This window comes from Trichoderma camerunense (genome assembly GCF_050948025.1).
Source record: "Trichoderma camerunense strain CBS 138272 chromosome Unknown V8C40scaffold_17, whole genome shotgun sequence".
NCBI classification, from domain to species: domain Eukaryota; kingdom Fungi; phylum Ascomycota; class Sordariomycetes; order Hypocreales; family Hypocreaceae; genus Trichoderma; species Trichoderma camerunense.
Genome location: NW_028145353.1, coordinates 536,380 through 548,414, shown reverse-complemented (window position 1 = coordinate 548,414; position 12,035 = coordinate 536,380). Strand labels below are relative to the sequence as shown.

The window sequence follows — 12,035 nt, the reverse complement described above, 5'->3', positions numbered from 1 at the left end:
CGACTGCAAAGATGGAATTGGAGGCCGCAGAGATGACGTTGGAGGCTGCAAAGATGAAATTTGAGGCCGAAGAGAAGAATGAAGCAGCTGCAAGGATGGACTTGAAGATCGCTGCTATGTTGAAGGACGCCGCAGAGGAATGCTCCGGAAGTGAGTCGTTCGAAGATGAGTAAAATCCTTGACGAGGATGTTGGGGGAGGGCGGGTTTCTGTGGTTTGGTATGGGGTATATTGGGCTCTAATGATGCTGTGTTTCTGTCAGGCTACGGCCTTAGACGGAGGTGAAATGATAATCTCCAATTTGCGCGAATCTCACGTTGCCTGTATCCAGTGATGTCTGCAAACTCCCTTAGACTTGGTCCCTTCACGCCCCAAGAACGATATGCAACCTACTACTGGACATAATGATTTTATGGCAGGTGACCGAGATCCGACATAGAACGATGGGATCAGATGTATTCCAAACTCAGGACCGTCAAGCAACGAGGGCGAGTCTGTGGCAATAAAAGGACATGCGCAATGGGCTTCAAAACAACGCGTAAGACAAGGCCGCCGAAGCCCGCGATTGAGAGAGAACCGGAAAGCCACCCAAGATTCAGTCGTGTCCAGTCCAGCGCGTACTCCTCTGAAGAATTGGACGAGATTATGCGATTTCTAATAATGGGAGAGTCCCTTATCCGATCTGATGAATGTCACCAAAGTCTTCCGCATCGCCGCCGATTCTCATGCGTCGATTGAATGTACATGTAGCTACCCATACGTGTGCACCGCCTGCAGGCGCAGAGACTGGCAGAATCTGGCTCCCACAGGTCAGCCTCTATTTGACTCCGTTGTTGAACTATATGTAGATAAAGATGTTTTTGATGTGTCAGAAGAAGTGCAGTTCAACATGTATGCGATCGAGTCCCTGATATATGGTCATTGTTCCCAAGGATCACATCGGAAATCCGAGCTGTTTCGGAAAGCCAGAGCTTTCTCTCACAATTATGCAATGATAATTTTAAACTACAAAAACCAAGTCTTTAAATATTCAGCCACTTGAAATAAGGACTAGTACTTGGCTCATGACCAAGATACTCCCTCAATGTTTTCTCTTCTGGCTGCTTACCCCCTACACAAAAGACAGTATCCCGAGATCTCCTTGCAGCATCCTTATCGAGAGTATTTGTCTTAAACTTACGATTCCACATATTTGAAGCAAACACTCGACCACTGATTGACTGATTAGGAATGAAACTCTCCTACAAGGAAAAGAAGATGCAAAGGCACTCACAGAATATATGTATAATACCCAGCGTCATATCCGCTGACAATCATGCGAAACACAAACTCTCCATGACTCCAATCCCAACCATCACCGATTGCCTCTCCACCGTGCATTGCCAAGATATCAGTCTGTAGTTTGTTGAACATCTCGGCTAAATTTGCTTGTTCGAGTTCCTCATGGGTAGCTGGAGTGTGGACAAGTATATCGAAGTATGATAAGAAGAGGTTATAATTCTCGCGACTGATGAGCTTTTTTGGATCATGTGTGGCCAGCTCGGCAACATGTTTGTCACTCAGCTGCGCAGGTGGTTGTTCGTCCCTACTCTGATTCTCCTGAAGCCACACCGACTTGTATTCTGGAGAAATATAAGAGTAGTGATAAGAGACGGCTTTGATATGGCGGGCTTCCCAAAAGAACTGTTCAAACATAAGACTGGGGGCCTCCACGAAATCCCTATCAATGTAGGATAAGCTTGCATATTTGACTTTAGTGCATAAAGAATGATGAAGGTGTCCAAGTTCATGAAAGAGTTTTCGGACGTCCACTAAGCTTAGTAGAACCGGCTTGGAATCTAACTTCGTGTAGTTCATTACCAAGGCACAGGAAGGATAAAACCGTCCGCCATCTGGTTTAGTAAATCCCCATTCGGTCGCATAGCTTCCACCGTGTCCATATTTTCCCTCGCGAGGAAAGAAGTCAAAATACGCATAACCAAGAAATTCATCTGGTTTCCTGGTGTCCCAGACAGGATACATCGAAACATCACTACGCCAGACAAGGGGTTTTCCATCTCCTAGCACAGACTGCTGTTCAGGAGTGATGAGCTCAAACCGAGTATCAAATATGTGCCTGAGAAGCTCTAGTAGTTTATCCAATGGTATGATATAATTCGAAATATTCCGATATTGTCGACCGGATCTTTGATTCGTTTTGTAGTTGTATTCCTGCGTAAAAGCTTTCATCCCAAAGGAAAAGTTTCTGATCCTCTGCAGTCTCCCCTCTTGCAATAGCATCTTTAATTTTTAAATCCAGTAACTCATAAGCGACCTTGACAGCGTGTGGACGAATTCTCTGTCTTATCTCATCTAGAATCTCAATGATATTCTCAGGCGTTCTGATCATCTTATCAGCTGTCTTGTAAGCTAAGTAGTTTGGGTATTCTAATAATCTAGCAACTTCGTCTCGGCGGAGAACTAGCTCACGAAATAAAGGTATGTTTTGCGGCAACCTATTTTTCATCGCGTAATAAACCTTTCTGCGAGTATCTTCTGATTTTGCATTTGAGATGATCTTGAACGGGTGTGGAACTTTTGTCTTCACCCAGACGTGACCCTCATGGTCGGCATCACCCTGCTTGAGCTGAGTCAGAATGCTTTCGGGTACACCTTCGAGCTCTTCAATGGAAATCCAGATGCCAGAGCTGTCTTCATGAAGATTTGAGGTACATTGAGTCACCAGCTCTTGAATCCTTTTCTGAGCTTGCTCGAAGGCTTCCTTTTTACCCACGTCGGTGATTCCGCAGCCATTTTGCCTAAGCTTACGGTGTAACTTTTCGACATAATAAATAGATTCATCATCCAAGTCTTTCCGTTCTTGGTGGATGCCATTCAAAACTGCACTAACTAGGTGATATATATCCACTCGAGAGTAAAATCCCACATCAGCATCATTAAACATTGAGGTGGCAGAATTAGAGGCATCTCGTAACTCTTTGCTTGGTGATGTAGAGCTGTAGAATCTGAGAATTCTCAATCTGGTATATTTCCGGTTTTCATCGGTAATAATAGGTATGATTGTGTTCTCGAACGTCGCGTGGTTAGGTTGTACGTTTAGAGCGACCTCATCCCAGACAGTACGGGTATGGTCAATGAGAGCTTTGGCTTCTTCAATTAATGATAACGGTGTCGCATCAAAGGCCGGTGGTAACTGTGGAAGAGAACTAGACAAAATATTGATGTTCCCCATCGTGGAAATGAGCAAAAGGTATGCTTTAGCAACTGACAGGAGTTAGGCTTGTTCGATTATTATCTTGCAATTGAAACGTCGAAACATCAGTGTATAATAAGAGAACCTACCAACAAGCTGTCAATCGTATGCCCGTCGAATAAAATCTTGCTTAAGTTGGCGATGAATGGGTTTATCCTATGTCGACAATTCTCAGTGCCCGCATTTCGCTTTCCATCCTACGTGAGACGCGATCGGCACTCTTTGCCGGGTCTTATCTTTTCTGTTTCTATGAAAGGCGATGCCCAGTGGACTAGTACGAAGGGAGCAGGTGAATCCTTCTCTGGTGTTGTTGGGTTGACGCTTCACCAGCTCCTCCTCCAAGGAACAGAGAGCGCTATGTAAGTCGGAGTGTAATGTGATTAAAAAGCATACACAAGTATCATATGCTAGGCTGTGATTGAGTGCACTTTTGGCGCCGCTAATTTGCCCTTTTCTGCATGTTGGTTCGTCTTTCACAAATCGGCAAAATGTTGCCGGGTCTAGTCTTTTGGCTGCTTCATCCTGTATATGCATGGTGGAAACTCCCTGTATTATAGAGAGTTACAATTCTGTAGTCAGCACAGTCATTACTATAGTTTCGTCTAATTCTATCAAAAGTTCTTCCACATATGCTCTGAGGAATGAATATGTGAATGATGAACATCCATTTGCCGATTGAGAACCATTACTGACTCTCTTAATATTTTCTGGGGTCAAAATTAGAGGACAGACATTTGCGAGGTATATGGCATTATGTTGTTAGAGTCACGCGATACACGGCAGCTTTTGCGCTGGATTTATTTAGCGCTCTGCATCTTTTGTTTTGCTGCCTCCAGTATATTTTACGGCCTCCACGCGATGCGTTCTCTTTCGGATGTGGCATGTACAGAGCTTTTCTTCCCTAATAGTACGTGTTATCAATATTCCATTGGGTTTTCATCACTTCTCTCGATTTTCTCATAATAACAAATGCTGTGAACCTTACTATAGCACCTGCACTTGAGGCCGTGGAATATCAACGGGAAAATTTTCGTGATCACTACTCAGATCGTGAGACCTATAGAGGACCACCAACTCCTGATCGCGAAGCAGCTTGGGAAGAATTCGCCCCGTGTTAGTACCTATTGATACTGCGTCAGACAATTCAGAGAGCAAAGTAATGGATTGCTAATGTGACTTATTTTAGACGGAGTGAGTCAAATTCCTTTGGATAGCCGCTCAAAATCTAGCGAACATGCTGTTCTTGGAGTGGTGTTACATCTAAATTGTGTGGTAAGTATTCAACACTCTTGTAATAATATGTAGCATATCAAGAATGCTAAAAAGGATGCATAGAAGTTGATTCGCCAGTATGTCTACATGACGGCAAACGAGACATATGTTGAAGTAGCTTTGAGGTCACAAGTCAACCAATGTATAGAAGTTCTTCGCAGAGAATTAGTCTGCAACTTCGATGCCACTCTATACTTGATCGCCAACACCAATCATTCTTCAAAAGGGACTGTTCCTGTCACTGGAAATGATCATATCTGTCGCAATTACCCCAAGATACTTCATTGGGCTCAACAACGCTTTACGAGTAGTAATGAGTCGCTCCGTCAATTTTCCATTTCCTTATAGAGAACCGCAAATAAAGTTCATGTTGATACATGCGACTAAAAATTATGACTTGAAAACACCAAGTTAAATGACATCCTCATCCCTCCGTTTTTTTGTGAAATGGCACAGCAATGTGATCATCTGCCCATTTGACCAATCTCTCAAAATTTGGGCACACCTTGTTTTGCCCCTCAATATGAATCGTCCTGTCATCGCTTGTGTCTCTTGATACCGGGTAAATGGATAAATCTGCATCACACATTATTTTCACTCTGAGCATTTCCAAACAGTGCTCAACGTGGTCCATAATGTCCATATGAGGGTTATTGAAAGCATGAATATCGCTGTAGTCGTACTCATTCCGATACGTAAACTGACGTACGAGGTTCTAGAATTATTAGCAACTTCTCCATAGTGTCGATTGCAAATTAAATGCTCCATACCAAGCAGTGAATGTAATGGAAGCCTTCAACATAAGCTTGAATACCTCCACCGTCTGCCTCAGGCAGATGGTGCCAATCATGTTCTGTGCTGGATTTATGGAGCAGCGGAAGTTGTTCTTCGGGGAACCCGAATGATCCGACTAGAACAAAACGTCAGATGTAAGAGTGTAAATAGCAAGAGGTTGAAAGGGCTCACATTGCCAAAGACTGTCCCAGGCTTGTTCAAGAACGGATGTAGGATGGCCCATGTATATAAAATTTGAAGTCATTCCAATTCTCGGTCTGGCCTCACGTTCAAAGGCTTCCAAGATTGGCGCTATTCATACATGGCATCAAATTACGTTATTGTTGTTCCACTGACGTAAGGTCCATCATGAAGACTTACACCACTCATGTAAGTGTTTCACGCATCCTTCAAACGTAGGCTTTGACCTTAACCCGCCGATAATTAACATTGCAGATAAACCAAGCAGTCCATACATGGCTATCTTCAAATAATCGGGTCGAATATTTTGCTTTGTATGCTCGGATGTACGGCCCGGATGATCTATAGGCGGTAGAAATGGAACTTGCTGCTCTTCGTCCATCGCAGTATTTTCCTCGGATATGCCTTTGTAAGCCATGGCCATAAAATAAGTAGAAGCAAAGAAGTAGAAGCAAATTTGAATAGGATCGGAATGTTTAGGGGGAAAACTTGGTATCAGCCTTTTCACGATGAAAATTGACGAATATAAACGAGCCGTGGCCTGGGATAGCACCAGGCACCCTTGTACATTTATAATCTCTGCCTGTCTCCACTGCGCTAAATAGTAGCTGGATTGCTTTTTTCATTCATCTTTTATCTTTTACTGGTGCGCAGTTGCCCTGAGAGCTCTAGACAAGTACTGTAAGCGTGGGCCATCTCACTCCACATCACTCAGTGTTTTGCTCTTCCAGTTTCTACAATGGTTGCTTCTCAGTTATATCCATCTACATGATTCTTCCTACTATTTACAATTGCTACAACCAAAGGGTCGCACTGCTTCCAGAACCTTTCCCCAGTCCCTGCACTGGTGTGTTGTCTCCCATCCGTCTACTGCTCTTCGGTGACCATCAGGATCAACTCGCGCTTTCTCAATGGTCATGTCTGCTGCACACATGATGGACTGACGCAGATAGTCAAAGCAGTGCTCAATATGGTTATCCACAGGATCATTCAATGTGACTTTGTTGAACAATGCCGCATAATGTTTTCTAATCATTTTCTAAAAGAATAAAGTATGAGTGGCGATAGAATGTTGAGCTTGCTATTAGTGCTGCTTACTAGGCAATGTAGCTGATGAAAAGCTGACAACGGATACGACTGATAACCATTTGCTCTCTCAATTCCCGGTGGGAGATTATATTTCTTCGAGTCTGGTAAGAAAATTTCCCCATGATGATCTGCACCAATGAGGCTCTTCGTCAGTGTTCTCGCTGGTCACTTGAATGCTTTGTGCTGCTACTCACTAACAAGTTCCCACGCGTGAGCTGACTCGGCGCTGGAAACGTTCCAATAGAGATAGTTTGGCTGGAACGTCACGGGTGTGCTGTATTTCACTATCATTATTAAACCGTTAGGTCAACTTAGCCAACCATGTTCGGGTTTCGCAAAGTGTTTAACCGTTTGGGAGGATGAACTCATGTCGATTCTCTTCATGAAGTAGTAGTAGGAGCAATAGTGGTACTCCCGCTGCAAAGATAATAATCGAAACCCACGCAATACTCCCCCATCTATAATTAATTGTAGTATCAATAATAGTCTTTTCGATGCTTTCTTCACAGTCCTGATCTTCTGTCAGGACAGGATTTTCGTTGGAAATGCCGATATATCCACGCGGCATCATACTTTAACCGTTGATCCGCAAGAATTTATTTTTTTCTAATCAAAATCTTGCAAAAAGTATTAAAAATGTAGTCGCCATCACTGGCCTAAGGAAGCTACGACTCTTTGATGTTTATGGTGCTGATCGATAAGTTGATGGATTGGGATCCTGACTTCGACTACGGAGTGTGACTCGGCACAAAAGTTCCGCAGCTATCTTATTCTAGTAACTTGGATATATCTAGATGACGCTAGCAAATCCTCCTCGTCCTCGTATGCCTGTAAATGCATGTTGGTTGGCCAAAGTACATTTACACTAGTCAGGGTGCGACCAACAACAAGGTCACATTTGTCATGTGTGGTCATATTTGTGTACGATCACAATCTTGCGGCATTTTCCCCAGCGGGGAAAAGAAACGAGGATATGGATTGAAGGCTACGTGACGACTAGAGATGATCTATCTTTTTAAATATACAAACTCTTAAAGAATTGGTGAAAGAGTGTGGGACTTTGACTTACTCTACCTCAATTTGACCATTCAGTCACCTTACCTAGTCCGCCAACCTCAGAAGAAGAAAATGGACGATGAAAAGGAATCATCGGAATTACTTTCTGAATCTGACCGTTTCATTCCAAGGCCATTATCGGATCCCAGACAACGACTTCTACCATGGATAGCAAGTACAGGAATACTTGCTTTTATGTCACTTAGCCTTATAGCTTACATATTGGTTACAAAGCCTACCCAGTTTCCAGAATGGAAGCAGTCTGATTTCCGTGAGTGTTCTTACCTAGATCTATAATCACGCTGATTTTGACTCAAGCGAACAAGCCGCTGCGAGAGAGTCGATTGAGTACCACCAGGTTCGGTTTCATGGAAATGCAGAGTACGACGAAAATGGTCAATTTTTTATCCCAAATCCTTCCCCAATCGATTACATAGGCCCACCAAGTCCCGTGGTCGACGACGCATGGCGTAATCTCACCGGAGGTGAGTATTCATCTATCATCTTCACGACCTGAGTCTTACTTTGCGTCATAGAGAGAGACTTTATGATTACAAAAGACGAGGCGCGAGCGCTTTGGCCAGACGAATATGAGATTCATTGGCATCATAGAAAAGGGGGGTACACTGTGGGACTTGACGTCTTTCACACTCTACATTGTCTAGTAAGTGCTTCTTTACTACTACCGAAACTAGGCCGTTTTTATCCCCATGTCAACGACTAACTGTTTAACCCACTCAGGATAACCTTCGAAAGTATTACTATCCTGAATACTATCCAATTGAGCCCGAACACAAAGAAGCAGCATTGAAACATAGAGGTATATCCACCCCTTTGTACACCATATCCGTATCATAGTGGATTGAGCTGATCTTAGTTGGTATACTTGCAGGCCATTGTATCGATCAAATTCGCCAATACATCATGTGTGCCGGGGATATGACCGCCTACGGAACTCGATACTACGCAAATCCAGGGCGCAACTACGCCGACTCAGATGTTGTTCATACTTGCCGGAATTTTGACAAACTGAGAGAGTGGACGAGAAACCGATACCATGCCGGTGGCAAGCTTCATCTGCCAGATGTTGATGTCTGGGAGCATTGGAGAGGAGAGACTCAAGTGTTTCAAGAGTGAGGAGCCAGTGGCGATAATTTGCTTAATTACGGGGTTCAAGTATGTAAACTCATCATTGATACATAATAGTCTTCTACTTATATCTTTCACTTCTAAATATTCGTTACATTGATGGACTAGTAAAACATGCCTTCTCTACCCAAGTAGTGAAACGTTCGCATGTATCCTCCACGGCCCTCTTGAATATGTCAGAAAGCCAGAGTAGGACAACCCCGGTTACAATCATACCGAGCCCGAATCCAAGTTGATAGTGGAAAACTGAGTCTGTTCCGGCAAATCTCCAGAAAAATGGAACAGTAAAATACCCAAAGACATGTAACATTGGCTCATGTATGAGATACATGGAGAAAGATATTTTACCAAAGTATTGTGCTGTAGCAGAGCTTAAAGGGACTTGAAGGTGCCTTTGCCGAGATAGCGCCCATATAATGTTAAAAGCAGCAATATCATGCCAATAGCGATAATTGGGCGTAATAGCGCACAGAAACCGATAGCCAGAGACGCAATCTGTTGCTTGGTTGTGTCGGGGAAATGAGCCAATGTACAGGCCCAACAGTAGCAATAGAAAATCCAGTATGTCTCCAACATAACTTAGAGAATGGTGATTTTTGGTGTTTTTAGATTGGGGGAGTGTTTCTACTGAACCAAAAAGACTAAGTTGGGATAAAACCATCCCAGCTAAGAAAGGTGCGATATCCCAGCGGCCCTGCATAAGGGCATAGGCCATTTGGCCGCAAAGTATACATAATCGGACATTCGGCCTCACGCGTGCGAGCATGAGGCACAAAAGAAATACAACCAACGATCCCTTGTATGATATTGGTATTGTCCAGAGATGAGGTCCGTACTCTAGGCGTGGGACATCCCATCGCCATGGATTAACCAACTCATCAGTAACGAATTTCGTCCAGCGAATGAACTGAAGCCAGAATGAACTCTCAGCTACAGGATGAACTGGTCTTCTCCCTGGCATATCGGAATATGGGAAGGAAAACCGCCCGAGTTGAGCAAGTATCATGACAAGAAAGGTTGTACTAATAGGTGGAGTAAAGAGACGAATTGCTCTCCGAAAAGACGACTTTGACAAACTGAGAAAAAGAGATTCATGTGCTGCTAGTTGAGCTAGCTTGAAGGTTTTAATAGAAAGGACAAAACCGGAAACAATAAAAAACATAGGCACCAATGGACCAGCATACATGAGACGTAAGATTGGCAAGCGAAGTATTCCATAGTAATTCTCGTATCCATAGCCGTAATCCATATGCTTTTGCCACGGAAGAGAGAAATGGCGGACAAAAACCAGAATAGAGATAAGACCTCTTAAGCCGTCTAGATAGCTTGTTGTGTGTATATTCTTTGTAGAAATCGGATGATAGGTTGAATTGGATTGTAACCAGCTTGGTAAAAGCAATAGGCCTAGCTTGACCATTGCCCGATGGATGTGTTGAAAGAAATGCACGGCATGATACTTGGCTGTTTGGCGAGTACTGTCAAATCTCTCCATATCGTTGTCCATATTCTTTTGGGTTTTCAGTATGATAATCTCAGGTTTAAGAGAAATAGAGTACGCAATCACCTAAGACTTCACTTACTATAGAGGCATCGCACTTTTGCATACTTTTTGCCAACACGGGAAGCTAACAAAAGCCGAGTTTGTTCATATCCAACTAATTCAACATTCTACTTTTGTCTTAGTTATATCGATATAATTCTGACATGTCGTCTTAATTACAGAGAAGCTGTTGGTGATGCTTTGATCTGCTTGCATTTACTAGCGCCAACATGCATAAGTCTTCTGACGAACTTTTGCTCTCGGCTCAGGATTGAGGTAGAAGCAAAGTGGACATCCTCATCGGCTTACAAAGGAAAGAAGGGAACAAAAGTGCCGCTATCTATGCTACGGGACGCAAAAAATCCTTAGGTGCGATATCGCTCAGTCATGACAAACAAGTTACTGCCTCGCTCACGAATACTGTAACGTTCATGTACCCACTTCATAAAAGTCGGAAGGCACATTAGCAACTTGTTGATGAATAAGTTTTATTTGTATAACCATCGGCTTATAACAATATTTAGAGGTTCTGAAGTATCCCATATCCGAATCATGCTGGAATTATGTATAAGAGGTCGGTGTATTTTCTTCTTTTCTACCAGCAGTGCTACTATCTTCCAACTTGAAGAATCTAAACTTTACATCAATTTGGACACCATATCAATACTATAGTCTGCTATGTTATTCACCAAAGCAATAGTTAGCCTACTGGCTACAGCGTTTCTTACAGCCGCTGTTGCTATCCCAGCCCGGGGTAAGTAGGCATTATAATGCATCAAATTGAGTCAGTATTAACTTTTACACACATATCTAGGTGCTTTGGATCTTGCTGGACGCTCAATTGATGTAGTTGAAACCAGTTTCAGCAAGCGTTACGAAGGTGATGATGAAGGAGATGGTGGTCGTAAAGGCGAAAAGGTGAAGAGGTATGAGGGTGACGACGAAGGAGATGGAGGTCGTAAGGGTGAAAAGGTGAAGCGTTATGAAGGCGATGACGAAGGAGAAGGCGACCGTAAGGGCGAGAAAGTGAAGCGGTACGAGGGCGATGATGAGGGAGATGGCGGTCGCAAAGGTGAAAGGTAAATCGTTATAACGGTCATCATGATATATCTAGTCTATGAGCGTTGCTGTTCACACAATCTAGAAGTATGTCTTCCTCAAGTTCAATATAGGCAGTCTTGCCAATTTCTTGCCAATAAACAACTATTCTACATCCATATCGCAATATAGATAGAGATGTTGATCCATTAGAGATTAGCATAAATTATACAGATGTGAGGCTGATGCCTTTCCTACAACAGACCATACGTTACATCTAGAATCACTTACACCGTCCTTAAAATCCCTTTAGAGCATCTGTTAGCGTTTACAATACGAGGAAGCAGTATGCGTCATTAAATTTAGGAAACAGCTTTTATCAATTCTAGACCGTGATCCTGCGACAACTTGAAAGCTTTCATTATCAAGCCATACTAAGATTCAACGTCATTGCGAGGCTCTATCACCAGCCTAGGCACGGCGTGTAGTCAGTCACACGCTGGCACTTGGTGGGATACAGCGGACCCAAGATGCCGCATATCCGCCGGCATTACAATGCCGGGCTACCCTCGCTTCCCCAGACCTTTTGTAGCATTGAAATCCTTCAGTGTAACATGCTGTTGGTTCGAGTCGATGTGATGAGAATCTCCAACCCCACTAAGAT

General features: G+C 43.3%; 7 protein-coding genes across 7 annotated transcripts; 3 read left to right on the top strand and 4 right to left on the bottom strand.

Annotated features, from left to right (window-relative positions):
• Nucleotides 1-1,021: 1,021 nt before the first annotated feature.
• On the bottom strand, nucleotides 1,022-3,231 carry V8C40DRAFT_281751 (M3 family metallopeptidase; the record flags this gene model as incomplete). The annotated part of the gene is made up of 3 exons (XM_083221670.1): nucleotides 1,022-1,211; nucleotides 1,273-2,115; nucleotides 2,180-3,231. The coding sequence occupies 3 exons, from the start codon at nucleotides 3,229-3,231 to the stop codon at nucleotides 1,022-1,024; spliced, it is 2,085 nt and encodes a 694-aa protein (XP_083069873.1).
• A 633-nt stretch (nucleotides 3,232-3,864) lies between these two features.
• On the top strand, nucleotides 3,865-4,429 carry V8C40DRAFT_75971 (uncharacterized protein). The gene is made up of 2 exons (XM_083223398.1): nucleotides 3,865-4,159; nucleotides 4,243-4,429. The coding sequence occupies exons 1-2, from the start codon at nucleotides 4,006-4,008 to the stop codon at nucleotides 4,368-4,370; spliced, it is 282 nt and encodes a 93-aa protein (XP_083069872.1). The 5' UTR covers nucleotides 3,865-4,005; the 3' UTR covers nucleotides 4,371-4,429.
• A 505-nt stretch (nucleotides 4,430-4,934) lies between these two features.
• Nucleotides 4,935-6,024, bottom strand: V8C40DRAFT_253314 (oxidase ustYa family protein). Its single transcript, XM_083217586.1, has 4 exons — nucleotides 5,680-6,024; nucleotides 5,491-5,610; nucleotides 5,295-5,434; nucleotides 4,935-5,239 (listed from the first exon to the last, which is right to left on the bottom strand). The coding sequence occupies exons 1-4, from the start codon at nucleotides 5,921-5,923 to the stop codon at nucleotides 4,949-4,951; spliced, it is 795 nt and encodes a 264-aa protein (XP_083069871.1). The 5' UTR covers nucleotides 5,924-6,024; the 3' UTR covers nucleotides 4,935-4,948.
• Nucleotides 6,025-6,850: 826 nt separating this feature from the next.
• On the bottom strand, nucleotides 6,851-7,307 carry V8C40DRAFT_253310 (uncharacterized protein). The gene has a single exon (XM_083217585.1). The coding sequence runs from the start codon at nucleotides 7,157-7,159 to the stop codon at nucleotides 6,932-6,934; it is 228 nt and encodes a 75-aa protein (XP_083069870.1). The 5' UTR covers nucleotides 7,160-7,307; the 3' UTR covers nucleotides 6,851-6,931.
• A 196-nt stretch (nucleotides 7,308-7,503) lies between these two features.
• Nucleotides 7,504-8,899, top strand: V8C40DRAFT_253306 (oxidase ustYa family protein). Its single transcript, XM_083217584.1, has 5 exons — nucleotides 7,504-7,915; nucleotides 7,971-8,129; nucleotides 8,181-8,308; nucleotides 8,386-8,464; nucleotides 8,537-8,899. The coding sequence occupies exons 1-5, from the start codon at nucleotides 7,717-7,719 to the stop codon at nucleotides 8,779-8,781; spliced, it is 810 nt and encodes a 269-aa protein (XP_083069869.1). The 5' UTR covers nucleotides 7,504-7,716; the 3' UTR covers nucleotides 8,782-8,899.
• On the bottom strand, nucleotides 8,643-10,210 carry V8C40DRAFT_281740 (acyltransferase 3; the record flags this gene model as incomplete). The annotated part of the gene is made up of 2 exons (XM_083221669.1): nucleotides 8,643-9,907; nucleotides 9,962-10,210. 2 exons carry the CDS (start codon nucleotides 10,208-10,210, stop codon nucleotides 8,885-8,887), a joined length of 1,272 nt encoding a protein of 423 aa, XP_083069868.1. The 3' UTR covers nucleotides 8,643-8,884.
• Nucleotides 10,211-10,737: 527 nt separating this feature from the next.
• V8C40DRAFT_253303 (uncharacterized protein) lies at nucleotides 10,738-11,533 on the top strand. The gene is made up of 2 exons (XM_083217583.1): nucleotides 10,738-11,087; nucleotides 11,148-11,533. Exons 1-2 carry the CDS (start codon nucleotides 11,012-11,014, stop codon nucleotides 11,414-11,416), a joined length of 345 nt encoding a protein of 114 aa, XP_083069867.1. The 5' UTR covers nucleotides 10,738-11,011; the 3' UTR covers nucleotides 11,417-11,533.
• The last annotated feature ends 502 nt before the right edge of the window (nucleotides 11,534-12,035 follow it).